The sequence below is a fragment of the Caretta caretta genome, chromosome 3 (assembly GCF_965140235.1).
Source record: "Caretta caretta isolate rCarCar2 chromosome 3, rCarCar1.hap1, whole genome shotgun sequence".
NCBI classification, from domain to species: domain Eukaryota; kingdom Metazoa; phylum Chordata; order Testudines; family Cheloniidae; genus Caretta; species Caretta caretta.
Window position 1 is genome coordinate 128,251,817 of NC_134208.1, and position 16,923 is coordinate 128,268,739.

The window sequence follows — 16,923 nt, forward strand, 5'->3', positions numbered from 1 at the left end:
TGTTGTCTGATACCAAAGGTCATAAATATAAAGGGAAAAGGTTAAGAAGTTCTGATACAGTACTGTAAAATCCTCTTACCTGTAAAGAGTTAAGAAGCTCAAATAACCTGGTTTGCACCTGACCCAAATGACCAATCAGGGGACAAGATACTTTCAAATCTGGGGGTGGGGAGGCTTTGTCTGTCTGTGTGATGCTTCTGCCAGGAACAGATCAAGAAAGCAAGCAATCCAACTCCTATAGAGTTAGTAAGTAATCAAGCTAGAAAATGTGTTAGATTTTCTTTTGTTTTGGCTTGTGAAATTCACTGTGCTGGAGGGAGTGTGTATCCCTGTTTTTGTGTCTTTTTGTAATTTAAGGTTTTGCCTAGAGGGATTCTCTGTTTTAAATCTGACTGCCTGTGAGATTATCTTCCATTCTAATCTTAGAGTTGTTCTTTTATCTTTTCTTCGTGGTTCTAATGAAATTCTGTTTTTTAAGAATCCGATTGGGGTTTTTCATGTCCCTAAAAACCCAAGGTTGGTCTGTGTTCACCTTGTTTATTCTCAAGCCACCCCCGGAAAGGGGGTGTAGGGCTTGGGGGATATTGGAGGGAGATAGGGTTACAAGTGGCCCTCCCTAAATGTTTGTTTGAATCACTTGGTGGTGGCAGCATTTACCTAATCCAAAGTATAAGGGAGAATTTGTGCCTTCGGGAGTTTTTAACCTAAGCTGGTAAAAATAAGCGTAGGGGGTCTTTCATGCAGGTCCCCACATCTGCACCCTAGAGTTCAGAATGGGGAGGGAACCCTGACACCGTAACTGGAGGTTCTTAGAGATTTGTGGTCCCTATCTGTATTCCACTACCAGCTCTTCTTCCACTCTGCTGCAGAGCCTTATCCTAGGGCTATTCTGGGTAACTGGAGAGGTGGTTGGTCTACACAGTGTCTTTTTTTTTTAGTTCCATCTTTTAGCAATTTAAGATCGAGTCATAAGCTATTTTTGAAGCCTGAGAAATGGGCAGATATTTTCTCCTGTTTTTTACATTTTAGTTAATAAGTACTTGTAGGGTAAAGACACTGTTAGTGGTTAATTTCTCAATGAGGGAGACAATATGGCTTATGAGTCGAAGTGGTGCAGTTCTATATGTAATGTACTAGTATTATCACTTCACAGAAAACAAGTATGTAATAGAAAATTGTTCATCTCAGTCAAATACTGTCTTTCATAGATTTCAAGGCCAGAAGGGACCATTGTGATCTAGTCTGACCTCATGTATAACACAGGCAATAATAGTACTTCCCCAAAATAATTCCTAGAAAAACATGTTTAGCAAAACATCCAATCTTGAGTTAGAAATTGTCAGTGATGCAGAATCTACCACAACCGTTGGTAAGTTGTTCCAGTGATTAATTATTTTCAGTGTTAAAAAATTTACATCTTACTTCGTCTGAAATTGTCTAGCTTAAACTTCCAGCCATTCGATTATATTATATCTTTCTCTGCTAGATTGAAGAACTGATTATCAAATATTAAGCTAAGTAGATAGACTCAAGGAGCTCAATCACTGTAAGCCCTGGTCTACACTAGGACTTTAGGTCGAATTTAGCAGCGTTAAATTGATGTAAACATGCACCCATCCACATGATGAAGCCCTTTATTTCGACTTAAAGGGCTCTTAAAATCGATTTCCTTACTCCACCCCTGACAAGTGGATTAGCGCTTAAATCGGCCTTGCCGGGTCGAATTTGGGGTACTGTGGACACAATTTAGACGGTATTGGCCTACAATACCGGGGGCGATCCCAGAGTGCTCCATTGTGACCGCTCTGGACAGCACTCTCAACTCAGATGCACTGGCCAGGTAGACAGGAAAAGAACCGCGAACTTTTGAATCTCATTTCCTGTTTGGCCAGCGTGGCAAGCTGCAGGTGACCATGCAGAGCTCATCAGCAGAGGTGACCATGATGGAGTCCCAGAATCGCAAAAGAGCTCCAGCATGGACTGAACGGGAGGTACGGGATCTGATTGCTGTATGGGGAGAGGAATCCGTGCTATCAGAACTCCGTTCCAGTTTTCGAAATGCCAAAACCTTTGTCAAAATCTCCCAGGGCATGAAGGACGGAGGCCATAACAGGGACCCGAAGCAGTGCTGCGTGAAACTTAAGGAGCTGAGGCAAGCCTACCAGAAAACCAGAGAGGCGAACGGTCGCTCCGGGTCAGAGCCCCAAACATGCCGTTTCTATGATGAGCTGCATGCCATTTTAGGGGGTTCAGCCACCACTACCCCAGCCGTGTTGTTTGACTCCTTCAATGGAGATGGAGGCAACACGGAAGCAGGTTTTGGGGACGAAGAAGGTGGTGGTGATGATGATGATGAGGTTGTAGATAGCTCACAGCAAGCAAGCGGAGAAACCGGTTTTCCCAACAGCCAGGAACTGTTTCTCATCCTGGACCTGGAGCCAGTACCCCCCGAACCCACCCAAGGCTGCCTCCTGGACCCGGCAGGTGGAGAAGGGACCTCCGGTGAGTGTACCATTTAAAATACTATACATGGTTTAAAAGCAAGCATGTGAAAGGATTAATTTGCCCTGGCAATCGCGGCTCTCCTGGATGTACTCCCAAACCCTTTGCAAAAGGTTTCTGGGGAGGGCAGCCTTATTGCATCCTCCATGGTAGGACACTTTACCACTCCAGGCCAGTAACACGTACTCGGGAATCATTGTAGAACAAAGCATTGCAGTGTATGTTTGCTGGCGTTCAAACAACATCCGTTCTTTATCTCTCTGTGTTATCCTCAGGAGAGTGAGATATCATTCATGATCACCTGGTTGAAATAGGGTGCTTTTCTTCAGGGGACACTCAGAGGTGCCCGTTCCTGCTGGGCTGTTTGCCTGTGGCTGAACAGAAATGTTCCCCGCTGTTAGCCACGGGGAGGGGGAAGGTTTGAGGAGGTAGCCACGTGGTGGGGGAAGGCAAAATGTGACCTTGTAACGAAAGCACATGTGCTATGTATGTAATGTTAACAGCAGGGTTTACCCTGAAAGAGTGTAGCCACTGTTTTATAAAATGTGTCTTTTTAAATACCGCTGTCCCTTTTTTTTCTCCACCAGCTGCATGTGTTTCAATGATCACAGGATCTTCTCCTTCCCAGAGGCTAGTGAAGATTAGAAAGAAAAAAAAAATTCACTCGTGATGAAATGTTCTCTGAGTTCATGCTGTCCTCCCACACTGACAGAGCACAGACGAATGCGTGGAGGCAAATAATGTCAGAGTGCAGGAAAGCACAAAATGACCGGGAGGAGAGGTGGTGGGCTGAAGGGAGTAAGTGGCAGGCTGAAGAGAGGGCTGAAGCTCAAATGTGGCGGCAGCGTGATGAGAGGAGGCAGGATTCAATGCTGAGGCTGCTGGAAGATCAAACCAGTATGCTCCAGTGTATGGTTGAGCTGCAGCAAGGGCAGCTGGAGCACAGACTGCCACTACAGCCCCTCTGTAACCAACTGCCCTCCTCCCCAAGTTCCATAGCATCCACACCCAGACACCCAAGAACGCGATGAGGGGGCCTCCGGCCAACCAGCCACTCCACCACAGAGGATTGCCCAAAAAACAGAAGGCTGTCATTCAATAAATTTTAAAGTTGTAAACTTTTAAAGTGCTGTGTGGCATTTTCCTTCCCTCCTCCACCACCTCTCCTGGGCTACCTTGGTAGTCATCCCCCTATTTGTGTGATGAATGAATAAAGAATGCATGAATGTGAAGCAACAATGACTTTATTGCCTCTGCAAGCGGTGATTGAAGGGAGGAGGGGAAGGTGGTTAGCTTACAGGGAAGTAGAGTGAACGAAGGGGCGGGGGGTTTCATCAAGGAGAAACAAACAGAACTTTCACACCATAGCCTGGCCAGTCATGAAACTGGTTTTCAAAGCTTCTCTGATGCATACCACGCCCTCCTGTGCTCTTCTAACCGCCCTGGTGTCTGGCTGCGTGTAACCAGCAGCGAGGCGATTTGCCTTAACCTCCTACCCCGTCATAAACGTCTCTCCCTTACTCTCACAGATATTGTGGAGCACACAGCAAGCAGTAATAACAGTGGGAATATTGGTTTTGCTGAGGTCTAAGCGAGTCAGTAAACTGCGCCAGCGCGCCTTTAAACGTCCCAATGCACATTCTACCACCATTCTGCACTTGCTCAGCCTGTAGTTGAACAGCTCCTGACTACTGTCCAGGCTGCCTATGTACGGCTTCATGAGCCATGGCATTAAGGGGTAGGCTGGGTCCCCAAGGATAACTATAGGCATTTCAACACCCCCAACAGTTATTTTCTGGTCTGGGAATAAAGTCCCTTCCTGCAGCTTTTGAAACAGACCAGAGTTCCTGAAGATGTGAGCATCATGTACCTTTCCCGGCCATCCCACGTTGATGTTGGTGAAACGTCCCTTGTGATCCACCAGAGCTTGCAGTACTATTGAAAAGTACCCCTTGCGGTTTATGTACTTGCCGGCTTGGTGCTCCGGTGCCAAGATAGGGATATGGGTTCCGTCTATGGCCCCACCACAGTTAGGGAATCCCATTGCAGCAAAGCCATCCACTATGACCTGCACATTTCCCAGGGTCACTACCCTTGATATCAGCAGATCTTTGATTGCGTGGGCTACTTGCATCACAGCAGCCCCAGCAGTAGATTTGCCCACTCCAAATTGATTCCCAACTGACCGGTAGCTGTCTGGCGTTGCAAACTTCCACAGAGCTATCGCCACTCGCTTCTCAACTGTGAGGGCTGCTCTCATCTTGGTATTCATGCGCTTCAGGGCAGGGGAAAGCAAGTCACAAAGTTCCATGAAAGTGCCTTTACGCATGCGAAAGTTTCGCAGCCACTGGGAATCGTCCCAGACCTGCAACACTATGCAGTCCCACCAGTCTGTGCTTGTTTCCCGAGCCCAGAATCGGCGTTCCACAGCATGAACCTGCCCCATTAGCACCATGATGCATGCATTGGCAGGGCCCATGCTTTCAGAGAAATCTGTGTCCATGTCCTGATCACTCACGTGACTGCGCTGAAATCACCTCCTCGCCCGGTATCGCTTTGCCAGGTTCCGGTGCTGCATATACTGCTGGATAATGCATGTGGTGTTTAATGTGCTCCTAATTGCCAAAGTGAGCTGAGCTGCCTCCATGCTTGCCTTGGTATGGCGTCCGCACAGAAAAAAGGCGTGGAACGATTGTCTGCTGTTGCTCTGACGGAGGGAGGGGCGACTGACGACATGGCTTACAGGGTTGGCTTACAGGGAATTAAAATCAACAAAGGGGGTGGCTTTACATCAATGAGTATTTCAGACAGGAGTTCACGGAGGGTTCCAATAAGAAATGGTGCACCTAAGTAATTGTTCTTATTGGAACAAGCAGGTTGGTCTGGCCTCTGATTGATACATGGCTAGATTTACCTCGCTGCACCTTCTCTGTGAGTGACTGCAGTGTGACCTAGAGGAATGAGTCCCCTAGACGGGGGGGGGAGCAAATGAGTACAAAACAAATCTGGTCTATTTCTTGTTTTGATCCACTCCATCTATCTTTTACATCTTTGGCTGACAGCAGACGGTGGGGACTGCAAGCCATCCACATCTCATGGCTGCTCGGCAGAAGATGGTGCAGTAGGACTGCTAGCAATCCGTATCGCCTGCCTGCTAACCATAAGATGGTTCAATAGGACTGACTGCAGGACTAAAGAGAATGACCTGGTCAAGTCGCTCCAAATTTAGTCCCTGCGCCCATGTCTGCCCAGGTGCTCCTGGCCGACGTGACCAGGAGCACCTCGGACAAGACGATGATGGCTACCAGTCGTACTGTACTGTCTGCTGCCACAAGGCAACGGGTTGATGCTGCTGTGTAGCAATGCAGTACCACGTCTGCCACCACCCAGGAGACATACGGTGACGGTTACCTGAGCGGGCTCCATGCTTGCCGTGGTATGGCGTCTGCACAGGTAACCCAGGAAAAAAGGTGCGAAATGATTGTCTGCCCTTGCTTTCACGGAGGGAGGGAGGGAACGGGGGCCTGACGGTATGTACCCAGAACCACCCGCAACAATGTTTTAGCCCCATCAGGCATTGGGATCTCAACCCAGAATTCCAATGGGCAGCGGAGACTGCAGGAACTGTGGGATAGCTACCCACAGTGCAACACTCTGGAAGTCGACTCTAGCCTCAGTACTGTGGAAGCACTCCACCGAGTTAATGCACTTAATGCACTTAGAGCATTTTCTGTGGGGACACACACACTCGAATATATAAAACCGATTTCTAAAAAACGACTTCTATAAATTCGACCTAATTTCGTAGTGTACACATACTCTAAGGCAGGTTTTCTGCTCCTTTAGTCATTCTTGTGGCTCTTCTCTAAACTTTCCCCTACTTACCAACATCCTTCTTGAACTGTGGACGTAAGAACTAGATGCAGTATTCCAGTAGCGGTCAACATCAGTGCCAAATGCAGTAGTAAAGTAATCTCTGTACTCCCTACTCAAGATTCCCTTATTTATGCATCCAAGGATTGCATTAGCCCTTTTGACCAGAACATTGCATTGGGAGCTCATGTTCTGCTGGTTATCCACAATGACCCTCAAATCTTTTTCAGGGTCACTGCTTTTCAGGATAGAGTCCCCCATTCTGTAAGTATGACCTACTTTCTTTGTTCCTGAATGTATAAATTTACATTTTGCCACATTAAAACGCGTATTATTTGCATGCACCCCGTTTACCCCGTGATCCAGATAGCGCTGTATTAGTGATCTGTCGTCTTAATTATTAACCATTTGTCCAGTTTTTGAGTCATCTGCAAATCTTATCATTATGATGATATTGTTTTCTTTCAGGTCATTAATAAAACAGTTAGTGTATGGCCAAGAACTGATCCCTGTGGTACCGCACTAGAAACACATCCATTTGATGTTCCAAGACTTTCTGAAAATCACTACTGATAGTCCAAGAAGCTTCTCAGCCAGTTCTTTTAAAACTCTTGGATGCAAGTTTTCTGGCCAGCTGATTTTAAAACTGTCTTTCTGTAGTAGCTCCTGTTTAACATCCTCCAGAGTTACTCGTAGACTGGAAAGAGCATTACCATATGATATGACTACATCATCTGCTTTTCCCACAAATACAGAAGAGAAATATTTATTCAACACTTCTGCCTTTCCTGCAATATTATTAAGTCTACAATTTTGAACTAGTAAGGGACCAATACTATTGTTAGGAGTCTTTTTGGTCCTAATATACTTAAAAAAGACTCCTTAACTGTGCTTGCTATTGATTTCTTGTGTCTCTTTGCTTCCCTTATCAGGTTTCTACAATTCCTAGCTTCTGATATATATTCATTACTATCACTTTCCCCTTTTCTTCCATTTATATATGTATATTTTTAAATGTAGCTGCCTTCACTTCACCTCTAAAATAATTTTGGGGTTTTTGTTTTTAACCAATACAACCTTCTTCCTTGATTGTGGCTTTTTGGATGTCTAGTAAAGTGCTCTTAAACAGTTCCCAATTATCATTCACATTTTTCTGAATAAATTCTTCCTCCCAGCTGATTTGGCTCAAAATTGTTTTCGGCTTTATGAAAATGGTGCTTTAAAAGGGACAAGTGTGTGGTACTGTTAATTGTTTGTTCTGTAATCAGTTCCTCTTTATCTGTCAAAATGAGGTCTAATGTAGAATTCCCCCATGTTGGTAGCAACACTTTCAGAATTAGGAAATTGCCTTCTGTATTATTTAGAAATTCTAAGGATTTTTTAGTACTGGCAACATAAGATCTCCAGTGTATGTCACTCAAATTAAATTAAGTTCTCCATGATTCCGCAGCTTTTTTCCCTATACATTATAGATAGGTGTGTAAAGAGCCAATCATCCTGTTCTCTAGTGTAATTTGGTGGTCTGTTGCAGATGCAGATGCCATTTAGTACCCCATCTTGTGCTTTGTCTGTTAGGACATTGATCCATAAGCATTCAAGATCATTTTCTTCCAAGTTATGATATTTTTGACACAGTGCCAGTGCCACTCCCTCTCCCCTTTGCCCATTTGATCCTTCATAAATAGGTTAGGCCCATTGATTATAATGTTCGTCATGCAAATCATCCCACCAGGTTTCAGTAATACCAACTAGAAAATGAATTTATGCTCAAAATGAGCAATTCCAGTTCTTCTTGTTTGTTACCCAGACTCCTAGCCTTGACGTGTAGACAGTTCAAAAATTTTTTCTCCATGTCCTTTGGTTTCTTGATTCATTTTGTTCTCAACATCTCTTTTTTGTGCTAAAAGAGTGCTCATTTCTTCCCTCTTTATTTTACCCTCCCCTTTTAAAAAAAGTTTTGTCCTCCTAACTACTGTAGCCAGCCTATCCCCGAGGAGATTGGTTCCCTTTACGCTGAAGTGGAGCCCATTCTGTAAGGGATCCATCCAAACTATACAGCCCTGTCTCCCCACAGAAGGTGAACCAATGTTACACCAAAACCCTCCACCCTGTCCCACTTACCTAGCCAGTGGTTCACTTTCAGAATCATTTGTCTTCTGTCTTCCTTCACTTGAGGGACAGGAAGGATCTCAGTGAAGATTGTTGGACATTCTTCTTCAGCATGTTTCCAAGTTCCCTGGGGTCATTCATTATCTGAGAGATCTCATTAGGGCCAATATGAACATCCATTGACTTCAGAACCCCATCCAGTCTTAGTGATGTCTCGTGTCTTGGCTCTAGGAAGGCAGCACACTGTCCTGTCTGCCCTTTGCAGAATGTTCTGTAGATTCTTCTGAGTATTGAATCCACAATAAGGATCATATGTCTTCTGTGGATGATTGGAGAGTACTTTGTCGACAAGCTTGATTTTCTTACAGGTCAGGCCAAGCTACAATCCACAGGTGTGTCTTGTACACCTCACCATTCCCTTGGACCAGCTGGATCTTGTGAGGTATCTTCCACAGTTTCCATGTTTCTAGCATCAAAAGGAAACTTCTAGCTGTGTGGAATTCCTCCTTGTCCTCTTCACTCTGGTGGCCACAGCCCATCCATCATTGTCTATCTCCAGCTGTGTAGAATGTTGCCGTGACCTCTTGCCTCTGATGGTTATAAACTTCCAGGCCTCTTTCTCTGATTTTCTTTCTCCCCAGCTCCTTGGTGGCCAGCTTTTTTTCTTTCTTGAACTTTGAGTATTTCCTAAAGCTCTCTACTTCAATTATTGTTAAGACATAGCTATATATTTCATGATGTGAATGGGGGGAAATTAATCAAACATTTTAGACATTGTGAATAATGTGGAGGGGAGGGGGAATCTTAAACACCATTAAATATCCTTTATGTAGGTGGCATGGTTAATGCTGACGGTTCAAAATTTAATGGTACTTCAATATTTCTGTACATACTGCCTGTAAATATATCCTAATCTTGTCCTATAACCACCTTAAAGCTGAAATGACTTTGCTGAGCAACCTCATAATAAAACACTTAATAGACTGCATTAATTCTCTGCCTTAGTTTTGGGTGAGCTGGAACAATATTTTAATGTGTAAAGGTGTAAGGATTGTTCATGTTCTCAAAGCAAGCTATAGCTAGTCTATCTAATTTTAGACCTGCGTTGATGCTGTCTCTTAAAGTCAATAATAAAATTGGTTCTGCTTTGAAAAGTGGCTATGTAAAAATGGACTCTTATTCAATGGACTTGTTTTCCGTATACATGCAAAATCCTATGTGTTTGCTTTAGTAATTCTTTACTCTTGTTAGCTCTGCAGAGCCAGCACTGGTCTGAGCAAGTGAGCTGGGTTGTCTTCTGTCTTATGTATCATAACAGAAGCATTTACTGAGTTCCAAACAGTTAAACCTATGTGAACCATCAGAGACAAAGGTGTAACACAGTTGTCACTGAAAGCATGAGAGAACATTTTAATATGATTCATAAGAAGAAAAGTACCTAGCTTGACTTTCAGACCCTAGATTAAATTTGTAAGGTTGACAGTTAAAAAAGCCAGTTGAATTGCAAACTTGACATAGAATCTGTGATAAAGAAATCATTAAGGCAGTAAACACTGACCCCCGTAATGCCGACTTTAGAGTCACTTTGCAGGATAGCACTATAATTTAAGTTAGGTGAAGGTTAAGGGGAACTTGATTCATCACTCTTAGAAATGGGAAATAGAGTCCCAAGCTGTTTCTAAAATAGCTGGTGTAGTTGCTTCATAACAGCTCGTTTAGTAAATCTTTGCCACTAGGCTAGCTCTTTAGGCTGAGTTTGATTAACTTTTTCCCCATGTATCCCTGAGTTGTTTTTTTAATAGTGATATTTGAGTCATGTCAATGGCAGGTGGCAGACTGACTTGATCATTATAGCATACAGTGAAAATGAGGACATTCATTAATAATATACTCCACAATTCAGGTTTCTTGTGATCTGTTGTCTTGCAAGCAAGCACAGCATGTGGATTTAAAAGGAGGGTTGGGGGCAAGCAGTTGAATAAAAGGAAAGTATATTTGCAGTATATGCTTTTTTGGAAAATGTTGTATAGAGGTTCAGAAACAAAGCCCTTGGAGAAGAACACATCATTTGACAGTTGAATTAACTTTATCTATGTGAATTGGTGTTTTTTTATTTTTGTTTTTTTTGAATATGTACCCTCTTCCTTTAGACCTCAGGATATGGTTGGGCCAGAACTGATATTACCTGCAAGCATCGAATTCAAGGAAAGTTGTGAGTATTTAATGAAGCTTTAACTACCATTTAAAATAAAATATTAAATATAACAGTAAGGTTAAAAAGTGAACTTTTTTCTGTTAAAGTCAATCACTTTGAAAATTCAAAAGGAAGCTTATAAGTAAAGTTTGGAAATCACTTAAAAAGAGGTATTTATTTTACCAATATGGTTGGCTTCGTGGAGAGGGGAGAAAAATTATTCAAGTTCTAGATGGGTCCCTGTATAGTTTATTGCAACCACATTGGAATTCCCTGTCTCTAAAATAAATTAAATTAGAACCAGAGTTAATAGAAAAGAGATATCAGATTGAAACCATCCCCCTCTTATAAAAAATTCCACATATACTAGTTTGTAAGTTAATAATAAACTAGATCTTGGTCAAAAGGCCAGTTGAGTTAATATTCCATAAAGGGTATCAAATAAAATGTTAGCTTAGATGACTATAGGTTTTTTACTGTCAAAAATATTGTAGACTCTTGGCTGTGCCACATTATTGTGGATTTTTAAAAACTTCCACCAGTTGTATAAGAAAATTTCAGGTCAGGTGATTGTCTGAAACCTCACATTATTAGAACGCTGTAATGAGGTGTGTGGTTGACTAGTCAGTTCGTAACTCTGGTGCTCATAATTCTGAGGTTCTACTGTACATAAATGGGAAATAACGTAGAGCTATTTCCTCCTACATAAAGTTTCCTACCTAGCTTATATGTGGGTTCTTTATTGTCCTACTTCAGTAGTTGCAGTGCATAGTTTAGACAAATAAGAACATATGAGCTAAATAAAACAAAAAAAAAAAAACCAGAAGAAACTCACCTTGTTTCATTGAATTATGAAATTTTATTTTCTTTTTCCAATCCTTGGGTGACTTTTTTTTGTCTGTTTCCACAGCTGAAGATGCCTTCTTATCTGCCATTATTAATTATACCAACAGCTCGACAGTTCATTTTAAATTATCACCTACTTATGTTTTGTACATGACGTGTCGGTATGTATTGTCAAACCAGTACAGACCTGACATCAGTCCTACTGAGCGTACTCACAAAGTCATTGCAATAGTCAACAAGATGGTGAGCATGATGGAAGGAGTTATACAGGTGAGTTTTGATCTGCAGAGACATGTCAAAGGAATTTAAAATATATACATTGCAGACTATAACTTAAATTTCTTCAGAAAAGTCTTTTTTTCCCCCCACTCTAGGGTTTCACTCAAAAGGTTGCTGAGTATGAGCCTGTAATGTATTTATTTCTCTAGTAAAGATTTTTTCTCTTGTGAGATAGTAAACTACATTCCCTCAGGATAAATTTGTGGCTTTGATGAAGACCTATATGATGAGAGTAAAGGTGATTTTTTTTCCACCTCCACATTGTTGCCCCATTCCCTATAGCAAAAAAACAACCAAACAAAAAACCAACCACACCCCAAACAGTTCTAAAATCAGTCTTTCCATTAAGTATTTTTGATCCTCAACCACTTCTAATCCACCACTGCATCCGATGAAGTGAGCTGTAGCTCACGAAAGCTCATGCTCAAATAAATTGGTTAGTCTCTAAGGTGTCACAAGTACTCCTTTTCGTTTTGCGAATACAGACTAACACGGCTGTTACTCTGAAACCACTTCTAATGTGACTTGTAATTGCTTTTTTAGTAATGCTTTATAAATACAGGCATTTACATTGATCATGTTGTATAGAAAATTGATCATGTGTCGTACAGAAAATACTTAGCTTAAAAAAGGAATGTAATTATTGAACTTTGGTCCTGTTCCTCTTATGCACACACAAAGATATTACAGCATTTAGTATTTTTAATTTTTTTCTCAAATATATTGATTTGATACTGGCACGTCTTGCACAAAGAGAAATTTAAGATATCAGGATAAAAGTTTTAGTATATAATATGAAACCTGATCCTGCATTCCTTGCACATATAAAAATCCCATTGAAGCCTATGGCATTTTTGCTTTTACAAGGAATGCAGGATCAGATCCACAGTCCTGACTTTGAAATCTAAAAAGGAATATCTTGTACTGTCTCTTCACTGTTGTTGTTATATTTTTACTGTATTTAATTTTACTGTAATATCCTGAGAAAGTAGTTATAATATTGTGTGTTATACTAATAGCACTAACTCATCAGTTGCAGATTTTTCTCATCGGGAGAATTAAAATCCCTATTCTTTATAATACATAAAACACAAGACTACATAAGTGTTTTCTTAAAAATTATCAATAAATCAATTATTGTTATATACTTAAATTTGTGTATTATGATTTACATATTTCATTGGTGCCTAGAGGCTCAGGGCCACATTGTGCTAGGCATTGTACAAACATATAACAAAGAGACATAATCCCTGCTCCAAAAGAGCTTGCAATCTTAAGTGTACAACTGTAAACAACAGATGCATAAAACAAATAGATGGAGCATAATGAAACTGTGCTGGTCAGCATGAAAAACTGGTCACAGCAAACCAACTGCTAAACTTTTCATAGGCATTACAGTGAAGAAGAGTTTTAAGAAGGGAGGAGAACAACGAGGTGGCTTTGCAGATATTTACAAAATGCTCCTCCCATGCATAAGGTGGCATTGGAGAAAGTGCAGTAGTGTTTGTAAGAATTTTTATAAAAGGGAAATCAGGACTTAATATTTGAAGAATGAGAACAGAGGCTGATGTCTCAAAACAATAAGGGATAATAAATGGGGCATTCGTAGACCCTGAGAAGCCCTAAAAGTGAAGACAATTAGTTTGAGTTTGATGTGATGATGTAGGGGTAGCAAGTTGAGGGATTCAAAGTGTGATGATGATTGAAGTGGTGAGCTAGGAAAATGATCTTTTCAGAAGAGTTTTGAATGGGTGTAGGTGGACAAAGGTGGAATTCATCTTGGCCATAGAGGAGAATGTTGCAGCAGACACGATAGAAATAAGGAGATCCTTAGATAAGATAAGAGACTTAGCTGTATGAATGGAGAGGAAAGGCTTGATCTTATGCATGTTATCCAGGATGAAGTGGCAGGCTTTAGATATGGTCTGGATGTGAACATCTACGGAGAGGCCTGAGTCAAAGATGATCTCCAGGTTTGGGCATGAATGACAGGGAAAATGTTACTGTTTTCCACAGTGACTGAGAAAAGAGTGGCAGTGGGAGGGTTTGAGAGGCAAAGATGAAGAGCTCTGTTTTGGCCATGTTGAGTTTAAGTTGATGGCTAGACATCCATGAGGAGTCAGAGAGAAGGTGACACTTAGTTTTGGTGGAAGGAGGCAAGTCAGGAGTGGAGAGGTAGATCTGAGGCACATCAGCATAGGGATGATAGTTGAAATTATGAATGAGCTCCCTCTAAGACAAGGCCTGAAGGGAGAAGAGATAATCAAGGACTCAGCCCTGTGTAAACCACCCCTCTTCTTCACACCACCCTCCCCCACTGAAGAGGGAGGATGAGGATAATCTTCTGAACGAGTGATAACAGAAGTAGGAGAAGAACCAGGAAAGGACAGTCATGGTAGCCAAGTGGGGGACAAGATTTCAGGAGGAGCACGGTTAAGGAGGATAAAGACAGAGTTTGCTAATTCTGAGCTTTGACCAGGAAGAGTTCATTGGAGACTTTGAGAGCCATTGGTGGAAGCTGGTTTGGAGGGATATACAGGATGCAGTTGGAGGAGAGGCACTCTAGACAGTATTTGTACAGTGAGTGGGGCAAGAGAAGTAGATAGGATGAGATCACTGTAGCCAAATTGAGGAGCTAGAGAAGGAAAGCACACAAATATCTGTGCCAGGGACTGGGAAGAGGAGATACTGGTCAAAATTCTGATTTTTGCCTATCAGAACTATAAAGAGACTTCTAGTGTAATTTCCAAAAGCTACTCTCTTAAAATTTTGTGAAGTATTTTCAGTATCTTTGATGGTAGGAACGATAAACATCAGAAAATATTAAGATTTCATGTGATAGGGAGTAATTTTACGGAAGGGTCTGAAAAAGTTGAATAACGAAGTAAAATCTGTTAGAATAGCAGAAGGCAAAGTATAGTTAGTGTAGGTTGCATGTTGCAGAACTTTAGAAGTTCAGTGCAGTATTTTGTTTGACTCAATATTTTTCATTGTGTTAAAAAAAAACAAACCATTGTTTTAAAGTGAAAACCATGTATTAATCTGTTCCCCACCTTGCATTTTATTTTTTAATTTTCCTTTTGTCCCTGTTTGTGTTTGTACATTGTCTTCATTTCAGTAGTGTGGGCAAGTAGCTCTCTGGAATTAGCATTCATGCTGCTACAGAGAGACTTGGCGGATGCTCTACAGGAAATCTGTGTTGCACTGACTCCGAAACAGCCTGTGGTTCAAGGGCATTCCTTGAACTAATTGGCACTTTGGTTCTTTGCTGTCATATTACTGGGTCTACCTAAAATATAAGTGGTCTCAGTTGTGTAACAGCCACTGATGAAATATATTTAGGTGTATCTGTGAACATAAGTGTTATACCTTCATATTTAGTGTCTGATTTCTAAAACTACCATGATTGTTCACAAGTTTTTCTTCTATTCTGTTTGATTTCCTTCGTCCGTTTTTCTCCAGGAGGTAGACCAGGTTGATCAGGTAGGATATACTGCTGGGAACTGATCCTAGCTATGTTGGCTTAGCTCAGTTTCTCATGCTGCTTCCATGTCAAAATACAATACTCAAACAGCTGGACTGAACAGTTCATAACACTCATTCAGCAACTGGAACATGCAGTACTAAAATTCTTTTTTGACTGTGCAACCTTTATCGGCATTCCATAATTTCTGCTTAACGCACTTCAGTGTGGATATGAAATGACCAAAGTTCTTTTTCTTCCCTTTATTTCTTTTTTTTTTTTGTCTGTGGTTCCTATTCTTTGGATCTCATCTGAGGTTGCCTAGCCTGGCATTTGTGGTCGGGAGATGGTGAGATAGATCAGTACTCGATACTAAGTTGCCTGGTGTCAAAGCCAGTGACTAGCAGTATCAGGGTGGCAGTGGGTAACAGCTAATATGTGCTTACGCACACGCAGATTACCAGATAATGCATATGGCTAATCTTTTAGCATTACGTAACTAGATGTTAATGCCATTATTCCATTGATTTCACTAATGGCAACTGGACAGAATTTTGAACATACTGGATATATTTAAAATGTAACTTATTTGTTGGAATAATTGCAGTATTATCATTTGTTATATATAGAAAAATATTTTGCAAATATCTGGTATCTGAGGTATGTTTCAAATGGGAAATGTACTGGTCTATCTTTGGAGCTCTTTGTCTAATAATTTCTGATCAGAAAGGACCTACCCTATATTGTTTGCTACTTCTCTTTTTACTTACAGAAGCAGAAGAATATTGCTGGGGCACTTGCATTTTGGATGGCAAATGCATCTGAATTGCTCAACTTCATTAAGCAAGACCGCGACCTTAGCCGAATTACTTTAGATGCGCAAGATGTTTTGGCACATTTGGTTCAAATGGCTTTCAAGTAAGGGCATCAGAATTTTGTTTCTTTTGTATATTTGCCATGTGGAAGTATTAGGCTTTATTTCTATACTTTTGAAAAGTACTGTACACTTTTTTCTAAGTTCTAGATGTCATGATTCTTTAGTTGTATTGAAACCAGTTAAAGAAATGCATGGGGAGTGGACAAGCATTCCATTTTTAGTTATTTAATAGAGATGGATCATTTGAACTGTAGTGAGAAGGTAAATTGCATCACTTTCTCGTTCCTTGCTAAGCAGATTCTACAGAGACCCTGTCCTGAGTGGTTAGGTGCTAACTCTATTTGTTTAAATCAACATACATACCTTTTTATAATCGTGTACGGTAGCCAGCCAGATTTCTACACATCTGATCATGAAAATGTTGAAATACCAATCAAAGTTGCTATTAACTACATACTTGTTTCTGACATTTTGATCAACATCTGCAGTCATGTAGCTTAGTCCCCAGATAGGTTGGTTGTGGATTAATCAGTAGTTATCTGCAGCAGCTACGCATTGTATTAGCCCACAATAATGGCTGGAGCTGTTTTGTTCCATATTTCCTGTACTATGTGTTTTTGTTTGATCCTCCTCTAAAGCTCTTCATTTGTGATTCCCACCCCATTTCTGGTGATTTGATGTCGAAGATAGTTGCTCAAATAACCTGGGAATATAGATAAGGTCTGAATGAATTTTCAAGTTTCACCGCCAAATAGTAAGACAGATTTTACAACAGCGTTA

At 41.2% G+C, this 16,923-nt stretch overlaps 1 protein-coding gene across 23 annotated transcripts in view; it reads left to right on the top strand.

The window, feature by feature from the left end:
* AFDN (afadin, adherens junction formation factor) overlaps positions 1-16,923 on the top strand; it is a 219,471-nt gene that overhangs the window by 123,247 nt on the left and 79,301 nt on the right. For 15 of the 23 annotated variants that reach the window (XM_075126862.1, XM_048843986.2, XM_048843985.2 and 12 more), the window contains 4 exons: positions 10,635-10,696; positions 11,589-11,794; positions 15,266-15,286; positions 16,039-16,184. In XM_075126862.1, the coding sequence (XP_074982963.1) occupies positions 10,635-10,696; positions 11,589-11,794; positions 15,266-15,286; positions 16,039-16,184 (435 nt within the window). The remainder of the gene's footprint in view (positions 1-10,634; positions 10,697-11,588; positions 11,795-15,265; positions 15,287-16,038; positions 16,185-16,923) is intronic. The other 8 variants (XM_075126868.1, XM_075126863.1, XM_075126866.1 and 5 more) reach the window with 1 other exon arrangement.